At 38.8% G+C, this 19109-nt stretch overlaps 1 protein-coding gene across 1 annotated transcript in view; it reads right to left on the minus strand.

The window, feature by feature from the left end:
* ASCC1 (activating signal cointegrator 1 complex subunit 1) overlaps positions 1-19109 on the minus strand; it is a 178376-nt gene that overhangs the window by 60433 nt on the left and 98834 nt on the right. The window contains exon 7 of the mRNA XM_006835868.1: positions 10325-10449. Coding sequence (XP_006835931.1) covers positions 10325-10449 — 125 coding nt within the window. The remainder of the gene's footprint in view (positions 1-10324; positions 10450-19109) is intronic.

A 19109-nucleotide genomic window follows, 5' to 3' on the forward strand; every position in this document is an offset into this window, starting at 1 on the left:
GAGGCTTTCTACTCCCGTAAAGATTTACACCCTCGGAAACCCTGTACAGGGTCGCTATGGGTCGGAACTGACTCGATGGCACTTAACAACAACAACAAATCAAAACTCCACTTCAGATCCTTGAGTTAATTTAGTTTGCTGAGTCCAAAAAGGGGAGGAGCCTTGGTGGTACAGTGGTTAAAAGTTTGACTAATCAAAGGCTGGCAGTTTAAAGCCACCATACACGGCACAGGAGAAAGAAAAGATTTACAGCCTTGGAAACCCCATGGGCCATTCTACTCTATCCTAAAAGGTTCTTAAAAGTTAGAACTGACTAGATGGCAAAATTCTTTTAATCCCAAAAAAGGTTCCCTATAGAAAAGCAAGAGAAAAGATATCCAAGGAAAGGGATCACAGGAAAGACTGAGTAAAACACTAATTCCATGTTCTTTCCAAGTAGAAAGTCTGGAGTGTAGGAGCTTTAAAGCATCCACAAGAATTATTTAAACTCAGCTGACAACCAGGGGGTAGGCTTGATGATGCATGGAGGGGATTACAATCATGGCAATGAAACGATATACGACAGGATGAATGTAAAGCTAATGTTCTCCCATGTCAACTGTCACATAATTCACAATAAAAGGTTAAAAAAAAAGAATCACTTAAACTCAGAATATTCTCTGCGATATTAATCCCTTCCTGGCTATCAACAGAACCTCAAAACGATTTGTATTCCTATGGAATTATCACGTCGTAATGATAAAAAAAACTTATGAGCACAATATATTTTAACTCAAACTCCAGGCCATCCCGTTTGTTTTGACTCACAGTGACCCTGTATAGGGTTTCTGAGGCTGTATGTAAGTCATTATGGGAGCAAACAGTTTCATCTTTCTCTCATAGAGTGGCTGGTGGATTTGAACTGTCGACCTCATGGTTAGCAGTCCAGTGTTTATCCTACAGTGGCACACCAGGACTCCATAGTTTAACCCGTGAAAATTACACAAAGGTAACTATGAGACTATTTTTCTCAGGAGATGTGTTCTCTTAATGAAAAGACTAAATTTCATACATATTCTGCAATTTAACATATTTTGCAATTGGTCCTCTATTATGAGAAAAAAGAGATGTGAAGTTTTGAAAGAAAAACTAATAATTTAATACAAGATAAATAACAACAAAAAAGAAAACGATCATTTCTGAGGATTTAAATCTTTAATGACAGCTTCAAAATCTGTAAGTAGTATTAGCCATCATAGAAACACAAATCCAAAATCACAGTAAGATACCAATTCACAAGATACTGGTTAACTGGTTAGCTGCTAACCCAAAGGTAGGAGGTTCAAATCCCAGAGGCAGTTCAGCTCTGCTTTCCAAAACTCACCCATTTAGAACCCCATGGTGCATAGCTGTACTCTGACACATGTGAGGTAGCCATTAGTCAAAGTTGACTTGATGGCAACTGGTTTTTCACCCCCACAAGGATGGCTATCATTTTTAAAAACAGATAAGTTAACAAATGTTGGCAAGAATTGGAAGAAATCATAATACCCAAAGAGATATGAAAACATGTCTTCACAAAAACCTGGACACAAATGTTCATAGAAGCATTAGTCACATATTCAAGAAGTGGAAACAACCCAAATATCTACCAGCTCACGGATAAATATGATATATCCGTTATAACAGGGGTTTTTAACGGAGGTAAATTCATACAGTCAGCCATTTAAAAATGTACAATGTAATGGCATTTAGTGCATTCAACATTGAGCAACCACACTTTCCACTAATTTCAAAACTTTTTCACCACCTCAGAAGAACACCCCCATATATCCATTAAGCAACCATTTACTATGCCCTGGCACCATTAATCTGCTTTCTTATCTCTATGGATTTGCCTAATCCAAGATATTTCACATGAAAGGATTATAAAATATGGGATGTTTTGTTCTAGTTTCTTTCAATTAGCCTATGTTTTTTAGGTGCACCCTCGTTATAGCATGTATCAACACATAATTTCCTTGTTATGGCTGAATTATCCGTGTGTGTGTGTGTGTGTGTGTGTGTGTGTGTGTGTAGACTGTAATTTATCTATTCATTCATTGATTGGCATTGGGTTGTTTCTCCCTTTTGATCACTAGGAATAACGCTGCTATGAACATTCATATACAAGCTTCCGTGTAGGCGTATGTTTTCTTTTCTCTTGGGAACAGATCTAGGAATGGAATTTCTGGATCATATGTTAATTTGATCTTTCCAGTTTCAAGGAACAGCCTGTTTTCCAGAGTTGTAACGCCATTTTACGTTCCCACTGGCAGTGCACAGGGATCCCTCACCCCACCTATTTCCCAGTTTTGTTATTAAAACCATCTCAGTGAGGATGAAGTGGTATCAATAATGTGTTTTTATTTGCTTATGATAAAACCCATATAACATAAAATTTTGTATTTTAATTTTAAGTTTACAATTTAGTGACATTAAATTATTTATATTCACAATGATGTATAATAATCACAACTGTTCATTTCCAAGGTATCTGCATCATTCCAAACTCTGATCCATTAAACAATAACTCTTCCTTCCCTCCTTCTCTCGGCCTCCAGAAACCATTATTCTACTTTCTGTTTCTATGACTTTGCCTATTTTACAGAGCTCAAATAAGTGGAATCACACAGTATTTGTCTTTTTGCCTCAGGCTCCTTTCATTCAACATACAGTTTGCAAGTTCATTAACGTAGCAGCATGTATCAGAAAGCACATTCCTTTTTTTGGCTGAGTAATATTACACTGTAAGTGTATACCACATTTTGCGTATCCATTCACCTGTTGATGGACATTTGGGTTGTACCCAACTTTTGCCTGTTGTGATTAATGAACACTGGTGTACAAGTATCTGTTTGAGTCCCTGTTTGCAATTCTTTTGGGTATATCTAGGAATGAAATTGTTGGACTATACGGTAATTCTGTTAAATTTTCTGAGGAACTACCAAACTGTTTTCCATAGTGGCTGCACTATTTTACAATCCCACCAGTAATACCTAAGTATTCCATTTTGAGCACCCTTACCAACACTTGTTACTTTTTATCTTTTTTATAACAGCCATCCTAATGGATATGAAGTAGTAATTCATTGTGGTTAAACATTTCCCTAGTGACTAATGCATGGTAGAAAGATGTGGCTTTCCATTTCTGTAAAGATTTACAGCCTCAGAAACCCTATACAGGGTCACTATAAGTCGGAATCGACTCAACAGCACACAATCACCACCACCAGTGACTAATCATGTTGAGCATGTGCTAATTGGTCATGTGTATATCTTCTTTGGAGAACTGTCTATTCTAGTCCTTTTACCTGTTTTTAAAATTGGGCTGTTATTACTGAGTTGTAAGAGTTCAGTATAAAATCTGGATATTATTCTCTTGTAAATTATATGATTTACAAACATCTTCTCCCATTCTGTGGGTTGATAGTGTCCTTTGATGCACTAATGTTTTCCATTTTGATAAAGTTGTTGTTGTTGGGAGCCATCGAGTTGATACCGACTCATAGCGACCCTATGCACACAGAACGAAAAACTGCCTGATCCTGGGCCAACCTCACAACTGTTGCCACGCATGAGCCCATTGATACTGCCACTTTGCCAATCCATCTACACTTTATTTATTCTTTTGTTAGCTGTACTTTCTGGTATCTATCCAAAAATCTATAATTAAATTGGTCATGAAGATTTTAACCTATGTTTTGTTCTAACAGAATTATAGTTTTATTTCTTAGATTTAGTTCTTCAATCTATTTATGGTATAAAGTAAGGGTCCAAATCCATATAAAGTAAGGGGGAGGGAGCAGGTAAGTCTCTAGTTTTCCCAGCACCACTTTTTGAAAAGTCTATCCTTTCCTTTCCTAATTGAATAGTGTCAGTACTGTCAAAAATCAACTCAGCATATATGTGAGTGTTTAATTCTGTGTTCTCTGTTAGTTTCTATTGGTCTAGCTATCCTCATATCAGTGCCACATTATTTTGATTTCTGTATCTCTGTAGTAAGTTTTTAAATCAGAAATGTGACTCCTCAAATTTTGTATTTTGTTTTCAATATTGTTTAGGCTATATGGACTCCCTTTAAATTCTTTATGAATTTTAGGATGGGTTTTTGTATTTGGGGGTGGGGGAGGGTTTGGGAAAAACCGCCACTGGAATTTTGAAAGGGAATGATTTAACTAGTATGATGATAAGTAAAAAAAAACCACTGCTACTACTGTTCTAATATGTACATACCTGGACTTATTCCAAACAAGATGCATTTATACATGTCTGTACAATCAGTGGACAGTTGCAGACAAGTCTTTTCAGTAATACATGTGTTTTAGTTTCATTGTTGTTGTTAAGTGCTGTTGAATCGGTTCTAACTTACGGCAATCCTGTATAGGGTTTCCCAGGAATGGCTGGTAGGTCTGACCACTGACATTACAGTTAGCAGTCCAGTGCCTATCCTACAGTGCCACACCAGGACTCCCTTAGAATCACTGTTATTATTAAGTGCCAATAAGTGGGTTCCAACTCACAGCAACCCTACATAGGGTTTCTGAGGCTGTATATCTTTATGGGAGCAGAAAGGCTCATCTTTCTCCTGCAGAGTAACTGATGGGATTGAACCATCAACCTTGTAGTTCACAGTCCAGTGCTATTCATACAGAGCCACTGTACTCCCTTAGTCTCATTACGGTCCATTCAAAACGAGGGTCCAATCAGAAGGTCCTTAGTGGCTTCGAAGAGAATCAGCTGGGCCAGTGAAAGTCAAAGCAGAGAAGTAGGCTCAGAAAGTTATAGCAACTGCTTTTTGAGTTTCCAAAGGGGATGAAATTCCACAGTGGCCAGAGCAGTGGGTTCAAATATAACGACTATGAAGCTGGTGCAAGACTGGGCAGTGTTCCGGCCTATTATGCATAGGGTCACTGTAAATCAGAGCAGAGTCGATGGCACTTAACAACAACAAAGAGATACTCTTCATAGATTTTTACAAAGGACACAGGATATTTACAGAAGCTTATCAGTAAGAAGTTTTAAGAGAACCGAGAACTGGATTGGTGAGGAAAAGGCCAGGAAAACTGCACTGAGAAATTATTTTCCTTTACATCAATATACCTACTCATTCTTTGAGGGTAGCAAGGGTTACCCTATAAGAATTTCATTGGGAAACCTTAACCCACCTACCCTCCAGATTTTTTGTTATTATTGTTCTCAAAATTCTTATCCCTACAGACGTTTTTTGATACCCAAATTTAGAGAACATTTCAAAGGACCTAAATTTTTCCTCAGTTCTTTCAGCTTGAGAACTGTCGAGCGTGTTTCTACCCTTTTGGTTTTCTAATTCCAGGTTTCTGCACATTTCACTATAATACTTGGTCTTCTTGAGGTCCCCTTTGAAATTTTCTCTTCATCTCTTTTACTTCCTCATTTCTTCCATTTGTTTTAGCATCACAAGTTTGATACTACTGTTATATTAACAGTATTAATAATGTCCATGAACACAAGATGTCCTTTCATTTGTTTAGGTCTTCTTTAGTTTCTTTCAGCAATATTTTGCAGTTTTCACTTTGCAAGTCTCACTTACTTGGCTGAATTTATGCCTAATTATTTTATTCTTTTAGCTACTGTTTTAAGTAGAACTTTCTTGATTTTCTTTTCCTGATTATTTGTACACAGAAATAGAACTGATTGTTGAGCACAGATTTTGTATCTTGGAATTTGGCTGAATTAACCTACTAGCTCAAGTAGTTTTACTGTGGATTCTTTAAGGCTGTCTACATAAAATAATATCATTATCATCTGGGAACAGAGACAACTCTACTGATTCCCTTTCAATTTGATGCCTTTGGTTTCTGTTTCCTGCTTATCTGTTCTTGCTGACACTTCCAGTACAATGCTGAAGTTGTTCTTGTTAGGTGCAGTCAAGTCAATTCTGACTCACAGTGACCTTATGTCTGGCATAATGAAATGCTGCCAGATGTTATGCTGTCTTCATGACTGTGTGCATGTTTGAGTCCACCGATGTGTCAATCAGCTCACAGAGCACGGTGACAGGAGGCACCCTTATCATGCTCCTGATCTTAGGGGAAAAGCACTCCATCTTTCACCACTGGGTATGATGTTAGTTATAGGTTCTTCTTAAATACTAAAGAATTTTCCTTCTATTCCTAGTTCACTGAGTGCTTCATCATGAAAGAATGTTAAATTCTGTCAAATGCTTTTTCTGCATCTGCTGAAATGATCATATGTCTTTTCCCCGCTTTTATTCTATTACAGTGAGGTTCATGTGTATAGTCGTCTGTTATGCTGTCTAAAGAAGGTATTTGAAATGAAGAAATCATTGATTTTGCAGAATCCTATCATGGGTTCTCCAGCATCATGTCTATCACCAAGGCCATATTTTCCAAATACTGATCCTTCCTCTTTGCTTCCAACCTTTGCATCCCAATCATCAGTAATGATCAATAATACATCTTGATCGCAAGTTTGATCGATTTCAGATTGAAGAAGTTGGTAGAATTCTTCTATTTCATCCTCACTGGCTTTAGTGGTTGGTGCATAAATTTGAATAATAGTGGTATTAACTAGGTTTCCCAGTTGTTGTTAAGTGCTGTTGAATTGGTCCCGACCCAAAGTGACCCTGTACAGGGTTTCTGAGGCTGTAAATCTTTATGGGAACTGAATGCCTCATCTTTCTCCCGTGCAGCGGCTGATAGTTTCACACTGCTGACTTTAAGGTTTGCAGCCCGATTCATAACCACTACGCTACCAGAGCTCCTCGGGCTTCCCTGTAGGTGCATGGATATTATCCTATAACAGACAGCATTATACCTCATGACTAATCTGGGTATGTTCTTTTTGACAACGAATATAACACCATACCTCTTCAATTTATCACTCTCAGCATAGTAAACCATGTGATTGTCAGATTCAAAATGGCCAATACCAGTCCATTTCAGCTCACTAATGCCTAAGATATCAATGTTTAAGTTTTCCACTTCATTTTTTACAATTTCTAATTTTCCTAGATTCATACTTCATACATTTCATATTCCAATTTTCAGTGGATGTTTACAGCTGTTTCTCTACATTCTGAGTTGTGCCCCATCAGCATTTTGAGTGTGCCCCACTGGCTTTACTCCACTCGCATCATCACGGTCAACTCTACTTTGAGGAGCCAGCTCTTCCCCAGTCACATTTTGAGTGCTTTCCAATCTGAGTGGCTCATTTTCCGACACTATATCTGACAGTGTTTCTCTGCTATTCATGAGGTTTTCAGTGACTAAATATTCAGAAGTAGTTAATCACTCTTTCTTCCTAGTCTGTCTTTGTCTGGAAGCTCATTTGAAATCTGTCCACCATGGGTGACCCTGCTGGTATTTAAAATACCGGTGGCATAGCTTTCAGAATCACAGCAACTCATAAGCCACCACAGTACGACACACTGACAGATGAGTGGTGACCATTTGGTTTTAAGTGGAAACTGTCACTTTAAATTTCAAGGAGATCTGTGAACATGCATAGTAGAACCCTCCAGGGATGGGGGTTGGGTGTCCATTCGCTCAGGCATCCCCTCTAGTTACCAGAATGGAGGTGTGCAGGCAGTGAGAGACTAGTGAACAGACACCAAAAAAAGAATGTCCACATTTGTATCGCCACGGTTCTTTCAGGCGTTCGTGGCTGTTCTGATCCTTCTCCTGCCTGGCTTCCCCCAAGATGGCGGCTCCAGGAGCAGCTGAGCATCTTGAATTTGAAAGCAATGGATTTCTTGAGTCTGCTACAAATTCCCCTAGCTATACGCCTTCCAAGCTTCTAAGTATTCCTTTATATGTGGTTCAGTGTTCTAGCACCATCCCCTGAGCCTGCTTGGTCTGATATTCTGTGTTGTTGCTGACAAAGCTCTTCATTTCACATTTACCTAATCTGCCTTGTGTGGCGCTATCTTGGTATAGAGAGCTGTAAGTCTGCCTTTGCATAATGATGTCAAAATATACAATACCTATGTGGTACTGCGGGTTAATGCACTGGACTGCAGGGTCGGTTTGAACCACAAAGTCAGCAGTTCAAGCTCACTAGCTGCTCCTCAGATATCCTTTATAGGAACACACTATGAATCAGAACCAACTCAACAGCACTTAACAACAAAAATGTACCTTATTGTGCTTTCAAAATTAAAAATTATTTCAAAGCCCTTTAAGTGTTTCAATGAGATAGACTAAATTATAGTACATAAATACTATGAAAACTGTACTTTTTGAAGTACTATTCAAATAAAGGAGCTCTGGTAGCGTAGTGGTTACGAATCGGGCTGCGAACCTTAAGGTCAGTGGTTCGAAACTACCAGCCGCTCCGCGGGAGAAAGATGAGGCTTTCTACTCCCGTAAGGATTTACACCCTCGGAAACCCTGTACAGGGTCGCTATGGGTCGGTTCCGACTCGAAGGCACTTAACAACAACAACAACATTCAAATAAAAGAAATGTGCTTTATCAGATCAAGAACAAATCCAGAGTTTTGGATGCTATTAACTACCAAAACAAGAGTCTATAGGTTTTGAATGAGTTTTTGAACCTCTTTTGATATCAATACTCATAAAGGTAAAACAGAATCCTTGAAAACACTCTACAGAGTCTCTGTGAGTCAGAACTGACTCAACGGCACGTTAACAACAACAAAGGTAAAACAATGGTTTATTTAGAAAAGTTTTACGCAAAATATAATCTAATATCACAAGTCATTAATACTTTAGCATTAATAATCGGATAGCTAATGTCTCTTGGCCTTTCATGACTCCCAACTAAATAGGGCTATTGTTCAATTCTGTCTAGTTGGAATCTTTGGCATATTTGAGTAAATAAAAAGTTGTACCCTGACAAAAATAAAACATAAACTTTTATAGAGCATAAATTTACAAATTATACATGGATGCAAGTCCTGATGGAGTCTTCCTACAAGCTAGATTTTGAAAACCAAGTTCAGAGTCCTAACAGAGGCACTAAAATCTAAAGAGCGGTTGCTGGTGCTTTTGTACTTTCAACAGCAGGGCCTGGAAGGAAGACTAAAATGTGTGGCTTCTGATCAGATGTTGAATGTGCTAAGAAGCTCACACTTGGGTGCTTGAGGTTGGTAAAAACAAAGAACTCTGTTTGAAATAAAGATGATTATCCAAAACCAAGGGTTAAAACAAGACATTCTTATATGAAGGCTGATGCTCTGGTGTGGCGTTTTAGGATAAGTACTTGACTGCTAACTGCAAGGTTGTTGGTTAAAAGCCACTAGCTGCTCCTCGGAGACCCTAAAAAGGGTCTGAACTAACTCCACGGCACTTAGGAGCAAGAACATATGAAGGCTAGGAGTTCTGGTGTAGGATAAGCACTGGACTGCTAACTGCAAGATGGGTGGTTCAAACCCACTAGTTGCTCCTCAGAATGAGTCAGAACCAACTCCATGTTACTTAACAACAACAACAACATATACAGACTAAGATTCCAAGGGAATAAATGACCACTCTAACCCAGGATTTCTCAACCTTGACACTCCTGACATTTTGGGTTGAAATTTCTTTGTTGTGGTGGCTGTCCTGTGCATTGCAGAATATTTAACAGCACCCCTAGCTACTACATACTAGATGCCAATAAGAACTGCTCCAATCCCAAATTGTAACAAAAAATGTTACAAAATGTGCCAAGGGTACACAATGAACAAAGATGTAAATGTAATCTATGATAATAACAACATAAAATGGGGGTAAAATCGTCCCTGGCTGAGCACTACTGCCCTAACATTTACTAGGTTAACCTATTTCTCTCCTTTCAAAAAGGGCACAACTGGGATGAGTGGGAGGGGAGATGGAGAGTAATTTATTAAGGGCACTGAGTTTCTGTTAAGAGTGATGAAAACTTGTTAATAAATAGCGTGATGGCTATATAACACAGTGAATGCAATGAAGGGGTGGAATTATACATGTGACAGTGGCTGAAATGGCAGGAAGAATGAAGGCAAGAATAAGAAAGGCACCAGCATTTCATGAAACATTGTCATATTTAAAAACATTTAGTAGTTTATGTGAAATTCAAATTTAACTGCACATTCTGTGTTTTTCTTACTAAATCTGACAACTCTATGTGTTACAGAAATAAAAGATCTGAAATATTACATTCCTGTGATGGCTACGTCCTTGCCCACTTTCACTGTGCTCACCAAAACAAGCTAATAGAACTAAAAAAGAAAATGTATCAGAGCTTCTTTGACGCCCATTCTATTTAACACCGTAAGGCCTTGCGGATCATAAACTGGGCTGTAGTTTTATGACAGACTTACCATTGGGGTCTTTCCTGAACAACGTATTCATGACTGTAGCATGGAGTTTCACAGTATTCCACTCTTTCACTGTTAGTCCAGATGAATGAAAACGCTCCAACACTCGATCAGCTAATTCCTGAAGCCTGCAGAATTTAAAGACAGAAGTTGTAGTAAACCTCAAAGCCCTGGTGATTAATTTAACAATTCTTATGGAACATCTAAGGAGCCCTCGTAGCACAAAGATCAGCGTTCAGCTGCTAACCAAAAGGTGGGTGATTCAAACTCATCAGCTACTACCTCATGGGATAAAAATATGGTACTCTGCTTCTGTAAAGATGACAGCTTTGGAAAGCCTAAGTGACAATTCTACTCTCTGCTATGGGGCCACTAGGAGGCAGAATAGACCCAACAGCAATGGGTTTGGCTTTAGTTCCTGATGGCATCACTTACTCTGTGCTATCACCACACAAGGCCCTGCATAAGAGGAGGAAGAAGAGGCTGCAGCCCCCACCATCCTGGAGCTCACAGGCTTGTCAAGAGAACAGACACAGAAACAAATCATGGTAATATACCATGGGGAGTGTTGGGAGGCATCATAAAAGTAGTGATCGTCTCTACCTGGAAAGGGCCATATTTTCACAGGAGGTTTAAACTTAAGTCTTGAAGGATTAGTAAAGACTTGTGGATAAAACCAGGAAACGAAGGACCCTTAAAACAGAAGAAATAGTATATGCAAAGAAGCCCAGGCATATAAAATCATAGAATATTTGAAAAGCTGAAAATGATTTATCATAGCTCTACCAAGAATGGAGATGAGCTGGATTTATAGTAATGATGTGACTTGGGAAGCCATCGAAAGGCTCTTAAGAAGGGAAGAGTCTGGTCAGAAGCACATTTTTGAAAGCAAACTCTTTTGGCAGAGTGGAAAATGCATGAGCAGTAAAGAGGTCAGCAGTACTAAGGTCAGCTAAGAGCTGTTGGTAAGTGCTGTTGAGTTGGTTCCGACTCATAGCCACTCTGGATAGGGTTTCTAAGGAGCGGCTAGTGAGTCTGAACTGCCGACCTTGCAGGTCAAACGGACCTTGCGGTCCAGTGTTTATCTACAGCACCAAGTAGGAAAACCAACAAACATCCAGTGTGTGTCAGGCACTGTCCTAAACACTTTACAGCTATTAAATCATTTAATCCTCAAAATAAATTATTCTCTTACTTGACCAATGAGGTAACTGAGACACAGAGATCATGAAACTTGATCAAGGACACATAACTAAAAAGTGGCTGAGAAAAATGAGAACCCATACAGTCTGGCTTCAGAGACCAGCCTCTTACCGACTGCAGGACAGAAGGGAAATGATGAAGACCCACACTACAGCAGGGGTGGTGAGGACTGAACCACGGGGATGAATTTAAAGCACTACATAAGAGGTAAGGTCTTGATACTTATTTGGATGTGGCAGTGTTCGTGGAGAGGACGTTGAGAATGGCTCCCAAGAGTCTGCCTTAAATGACCAGATGGGTTATTAAGGTGCAGCATTCTGGAGAAGTGCTATGTGATGCTGTTATGCTGAGCTGTGTCACACACAGGGTTAATACTGTGCATGATTTCATGTCTATGCACAGGGTATCAAGGAGGACATGTCCAGCAGAGAGACGGAAATATAAGTCTGGAAGGCAAGAGAAAAATCTGGGCAATAGATACAGATTTGGGAATCATCTATGCACAAATAGCAGTTAAAATCATGGGATAGATGCAGTCACCTGGGGGGAATTCACACATAGCCAAGAGGCAAGCTAAGAACAAAGCCCTATGGGACGTTTTATCTAAGGGGCAGAGATGGTAACAGCAAACACAATCGATAAGAACAAGGAAAGAAAAGGGAGACGAAGAGGCTAAGACACAGGTTGAAGGTGGGTGGGGATAATCAGTACAGTGCATTGCTACAAAAAAATAAAGTAAGAAAAGAAAGAAAAAAAAAAGCACCTACTTATTTCTGACAAACAAAATGTCAATAGAAACCTGCCAAAACTGCTTCACTGGCACACCAGAACCAGAAGCCAGGTTACAGAGGTTTAAGGTTGGGGAGGTGAACGTGACAAGTGCACATAACTCAAACAATTTGAAAAGAAATGAATGCCTTGGAAATTGGAACTATAGAGTTGAGGAAAAGTTGTTTGTATCCTTTTCAATGAAGAAAGGAGTTGAAAATGCTTATTGACATTAAGGTTATTCAATAGAGAGGACAACAAGGAAACTCTAGACAACAGAGACAATTGACAGAATATAAGATCTCGAAGGAGACAGGAATGGCTGATGGCCTCACAAAACCCCAAAACCTATTGCCATCAATTCTGACTCATAGTAACCCTACTGAACAGAGGAGAACCCCATAGGGTTTCCAAGACCATCATTTTCAACAGAATCTGGCTGCCTCATCTTTCTCCTGTGAAGCAGCAGTTGGGGTCAGACCCACCTTTCAGTTATAAGACAAGTGCTTACCCACTAAACCACTAAGGATCCAGATACCCTCAGAGGTGGTGAAAATACAATGAAACCTGTCAGAGCCAGAACTCAATGGGACTGCCTTGTTTTCCTGAGTATTGCAAATGTTATGGCTTTGGCAAGGTGAAGTCTTAATGCTTTTCTACCAGTTCCCATTAGTGAAAAATATCCGAGTTTTCCTTCTCTGACAGGTTTCCTACATTACACAAGTCTGGCTTTCACAAAGTTGTTAACTGGGTGGTGTCAGTTCGGACTCATACTTACCCTGTCTAGGATTTCCACGAGTGGTGGTTGGGTCTGAACTACCAATAAAACAAGTCCATGCCCTTAAGCAACTTACATTCTAGTAGAGACAGACAGTAAGCAAATACACACACTGTCAGGTAGTGATAAACACCATAAAGAAAATGCAATAGAAAAGAGGGAGCAGACTGGGGTTGGGGAATGAGTGTGCTGTTTCAGAGAGGGAACAACATCCCCTAGAACTGCAGACAAGTGAAGCAGGCATGTGTGTGGTATGAGAGAGGAAAAGTGGGAGAGAAGTGATGAGGTCAGAGAGGTAAGGAGGACCAGCTCACAGTCTCAGAGTAAGGACTTTGGTTTTTATTAGAAGGCTTCAAAAAGTCTATGGAAAAATTCCATTATCTTTTCATTCCATTTTCATGAACTTTTTGAAAAACCCTCAAACTAGTGCTCAAACTACCTGCAAAGTCGGTTTGAACCACAAGGTCAGCAGTTCAAGCTCATCAGCTGCTCCTCGGAAACCCTATACAGGGTCACTATGGGTTGGAACCGACTCAACAGCACTTCGCAACAGCAACAACAAACATACTATAAGTGAACTTATAGAGGATTTTCCTCAGAAGAATGACATTTGACTGACATAAACACACACACGCACAAATAAAGAAAAGCCTCTGGCTGCTGTGAAGAGGGCATACTTTTGCGGAGGCATGGGTAGGAGATGGAAGGCAACGGGAAGGCGGTTGTAACAGCCCATGTAGCTGAGTGAGTAGCAGTGGATGGAGGTGGTGGGAAGGGGAAGATTTTCTGAGACACGGGAGTTAAAGGAGTTTAAACGAATTTTCTTCTGAGCAACTGAACAACTGAATGTCAAAGAGCAAAATACATTTAAGTATTCGTGAGAAAATTCTATAGAGAGGGGATAGCAACACAATGGAAAGCTAGGCTGAAGCCATGCTGTGAAGACCCTGTGGGACAGACAGGGCTGGAATCTTATTTGATTGGCACAGGAAGTAAGTGAGGGTCTTTAAGAAGCAATATGCAAAGGGAAAATAAAGGCAAAGAAATCATTTAAGAGAGACATTTCAATCTTTCCTTGCTTCCTTACAGAATTACCTGTTTGTTCTGATTATAAAAAATGTTCATTGTTATGAAAAATACAGAAAAACATAAAGAGGGAGACATTCCCTCACTACCCAAGATATACACTGCTAGCTTTTTGGTATGTATTCTCTCAGGTTTTTTCTACACACATATATTCCTCTTTTTTAAAAATTTTCACTACTACAATAGATCACTTTATTTTTTTTAACCTTTCATTGTGAACTACATGAAGGTTTACATAGCTGATCAGTTTTCCATTAAAAAATCCATACACATTTTGCTTCATCTCATTGGTTGCAATTCACATCATGAAACAACACTTATCACACTTCCTCATGTGCTTCCTGTTTTCCATTTCTCCTTTCCTAACTCTTCTTAAATTTTATCCTTGGGTAAATGCCGCCCTTTGTATATCAAGAGGCTGATGACTCTAAGGTGTGAAGTACCTCCCTAGTACTATTGTTCCCCTTATGACCTATTGTTTGGCTGGAGATTGAGTCCCGGGGGGGTGAATTCATTTCCAGACTTGAAGGATGACTAAGGGCCAGAGTCTTAGAGCTTCCACCAGTCTTTATCTGACCAGTAAACCTAGTCTTTTTAAATAACTTTGAGTTCTGTTCCACATACACATCAATTTGGAAAAAAAGAAACATATTTTTTTATAACATACCTATTTCATTAATATACACTGAAATTTTTCCATGTCATTAACTGTTTTTTAATATAATTTTAGCTTTTAGAGTATTTTAAAGCAGCAATGGCAAGACTAACTAATAAGATCTTAGTAAGACTGGAGAAAGAAGCTGATGTTTTTCCATGTAGACTATCACACAATTCACAATAAAACATTAGAAAAAAAAAAGAATGGAGAAAGAGGGTTGATTCATAAAAACAGCTATGTCCCTAAATTCCTGGGGGGAAGATAAAATGCATCCATACTACACATAACCTGAATCAATTAATTGTGTATGTGGACCTTCAAGCAAAGACCTTAAAAGTATTGGGTCTAAAAGTTTCAGATTAACACCATTATACAAATGTAAAAATTTAAAAATATTTCTAAACAGTATAATATAATGTAAGTCTGAATATAACCATGGTACTGCGAAATCAGTCATCTCGCCTTTATGACAACAGTAAGAAATCTATTATCTGACTATTTTGTAAATTCACAATTGTGGCAGCCAAGATTTTGTGTCAATGTGCTGGGCTGGGATTTGGTTTGGCAATTAAGATGCAGTAACCCCCCATGAAGAGATCTACTATAAAATAACCACTTCCCCCATGATATAATCTGATGTGATCAGCCCTCATATAATGTAATTATCCTCTGTTTTGTAAATCCTCACTTCTGTGATGTTACTGAGACTGGCTGCAATCTACAGGATTAGGCTGTCTCTTGAATCAATCTCTTTTGAGATGTAAAAGAGATTAAACAGGCAAGCAGAGCTCAGAGGGACCTACAATAAGCAAGAAAGAAGAGTCAGGAATGGAGTGCATCCTTTGATCCTGGGGTCCGTACACTGTGAAATTCAAGAGAAATCGAGAGGAAGATTGATGCCAAGATGCATGGAGATCCCCAACGAATGCAGGACCTACAGATGCTGAAAGAAGACAAAGACCTTATTCCAGAGTCAGCGCTCTGAATTTGGACTTTGAGTCTCCCAAACTGTGAGAGAATAAATTGGTTTGTCAAAGCCATCCACTGTGGTCATTCTGTTTGTACAGCACTAGCGAACCAAGACAGAGGGTTTGATTCGTGGATAACGTGATGGTCTGATTAAAAACAGCAGCACCAGCTAACAACGATGTTTGTCTGACCATGATGAATGCTGAGACACGAGGTAAGAGTAAAGTTGATTGCGATGATTAAGGTCATGTGTCAACTTGCTGGGGTCAGGATTCTCAGTGGTTTGGCAGTTACAAAAAGATGTAATCACCTTCCATTTTTGCATGTCTATCTGGTCTTTGTATGTAACCTAACCCAGTTGTTAAGTAACAAGTGGGTGTAGCAAATTATTTTTAAGCACCTTGATCATTTAGGTAGTGCATTAGGTTTGAAAACAGAAGCCAGCTTATAAATCTAAACTCTGAGTTTAAAGGTTTGTATGTACTATAAAGCTCAAGAATTTCTGAACCATTTTCAGATACATGGAGTTGCACTGCAGAATGATCAATCACAGTGCCATCAGAAAGAACTGATTTTATATTTGGTCTATCAATAATTGAGAGATATATTACAGTTCCTCCTATGATAATGGACTTCTCAATTTCTAATAAAAATTTAATCATATAAATGTTGATTAATCAATTAAGCTCTTACAAATTTATAATCATTATATCTTCCTGGCAAATTGAACCTTTCATCATTACACAGTAACCTTCTCTATTGTTAATAAAGCAGTCCTGGTGTGGCACAGTAGGATAAGCACTCTACCACAAGGTGGTTTAAACCGCAAGGACAGCGGTTCAAATTCACCATCCACTGCCTGGAAAAGCTGTACAGGGTTGCTATGAGTCAGAACTGACTCAATGGCACTAACAACAATAATAACTACTAATAATGCATTTTTTTCTTAAAGTTTATTGGAGCTGACATTAATTCTGTTATGGCAACTTTCTTTAGGTATTCACCTACTTATCATTTTCCTTTCTACCATTTCAACTTTATGCTGTAGATATATCTCTTGTAAAGGGCATATATCTTAATTTTGTTTATATCTAGTCTTATAATCTCTGAGCTGGTGAGTTTATTATATTAACATATATTATGATTATTATACATCTGAACTTCTTTGTATTACCTTAATTTTTACTTCTACTCCTCCCACTTTTTCAATGCTGCTAGCCTTTATTTATTATATAAAATTAAATTTGCCTTTGTTCCTTTTTTTCTTTTTCTCATTGTTAAGTGCCGTCGAGTAGGTTCTGACTCATAGCAACCCTGTAAAGGGTTTCTGAAGAGTGGCTGGTGAATTTGAAGCATTTACCTTGCAGTTCAAACCAATCCTGTGGTCCAGTGCTACATCCTATTTTATTTATCCTACAGTGCTACATCCTATTTATTATCCTACAGTGCTACATCCTATTTCTACACTTGAGGAGCACTGTTGGTGTTGTAGGATAAGCACTAGACTGCTAATCTCAGGATCAGTAGTTCAAATCCACAAGCTACTCCATGGCAGAAAGATGAGGCTATATGCTCCTGTAAAGATTTATAGCCTTGGAAACCCTAAACTGGGTGTTTGATGTCAGAACCAACTCAGCAGCACTTAAAAGCAAGTCAAAAATTAAATAAATATCTTAACACTATTTCCATCCAAAACAGAAAAAGAAGTCTATGGTTGTTGTTAGGTTCTGTGGAGTCACATCCAACCCTTAGTGACCCAATGTACAGCAGAAAACACTGTCCAGTCCTGCGCTACCCTCACAATTGTTGCTACACTTGAGCCCATTGTTGCTGCTTGAGCCCATCTTGTTGCGGGTCTCCCTCTTTTTCACTGACCCTCCCACTTTGCCAAGTATGATGTCCTTCTCTACGGACTGGTCCCTACTGATACAATGTATGAGAGATGAAATATGGCCATCCTGACCTTCTGGTTGTACTTCTAACACAAATTTGTTCTTCAGGTAGTCCATGATACCTTTAATATTCTCTGAAACCCTAACTCAAATGTATGGACTCTTCTGTGGTCTTCCTTATTCATTGTCCAACTTTCACATGCATTAAAGCTATTGAAAATATCATGGCTTGGGTCAGAAGCACCTTAGTCCTCAAACTGACTTCTTTGCTCTTGAACACTTTAAAGAGGCCTTGTGCAGCAGATTTGCCTAATGCAATACATCGTTTTGGATTTCTTGACTGCTGCTTTCAAGATTGTTTATGGCGGATCCAAGCAAAATGAAATTTATCATGATGTTATTTATTACTCTTGTAGTGAGGATACTTGGTTTCTTTACATTGAGGTGCAACCCAGACTGACAGTCGTGGTCTTTGATTGTCATCAGTAAGTATTTTAAGTCCTCTTCACTTTCAGCAAGCAAGGTTGTATTAGCTTATCACAAGTTCTTAATGAGTCTTCCTTTAATCTGATGCCATGTTCTTCTTTGTATAATCCAGCTTCTCAGACTGTTTGCTCAGTATACAAATTGAATAAGTAGGTTGAAAAGGATGCAACTCTTGCGGCACACCTTTCCTGATTTCAGACCAGTGTCCCTTGTTTTGCTTGAACGACTGTCTGTCTGCAATGTTGGTCATAGCTTATCACGGTCCACACAGTCGAAAGCCTCTGCACAGTCTATACAGCAGACGTAAAAATCTTTCTAGTATTTTCTGTTTTTAGTCGAGATCCATCTGATGTCAACAATGATATCCCTTGTTCCACAGTCTCATCTAAATCCAACTTGATCCTCTGCAGTTCTCTGTCAATGTACTGGTTGCTGCTGTTTTTGAATTATCCTTAGAAAAATTTTACTTGCATGTGATATTAATGATATTGTCCAGTGATTTCTGCATTCCATTGGGTTATTCTCTTTGGAATGGGCACAACTATGGATTCTCTTCTAATCAGTCGGCCGGGTTGTTATCTTTCAAATTTCTTGGCCTACATCAGTTTGTTGAAAATTTTCAATTTGTATTCCATCAATTCCAGGAGCCTTGTTCTTTGTTAATGCCTTCAGTGTACCTTAAACTTCTTCCTTCAGTAACATTGGCTCTTGATCATACGCTACCTCTTGAAATGGTTCAAAAAGAAACCTAGAACACTTCAACATTAGAATTCCTCCTTTACCCTGATTTACATGCTGTTTGCTGGTATTTCAGACATAGCATTTTTTTTCCATGTTTTATTGTGAATTATATGATATTTTACATGGGAGAACTTTAGTTTTACATTTGTTCCACTGTACATTGTTTCATTGCCATGGTTCCAATCCCCTCCATGCATCATCAATCGA

This window comes from Chrysochloris asiatica, unplaced genomic scaffold, assembly GCF_000296735.1.
Source record: "Chrysochloris asiatica unplaced genomic scaffold, ChrAsi1.0 scaffold00020, whole genome shotgun sequence".
Classification (NCBI taxonomy): Eukaryota; Metazoa; Chordata; class Mammalia; order Afrosoricida; family Chrysochloridae; genus Chrysochloris; species Chrysochloris asiatica.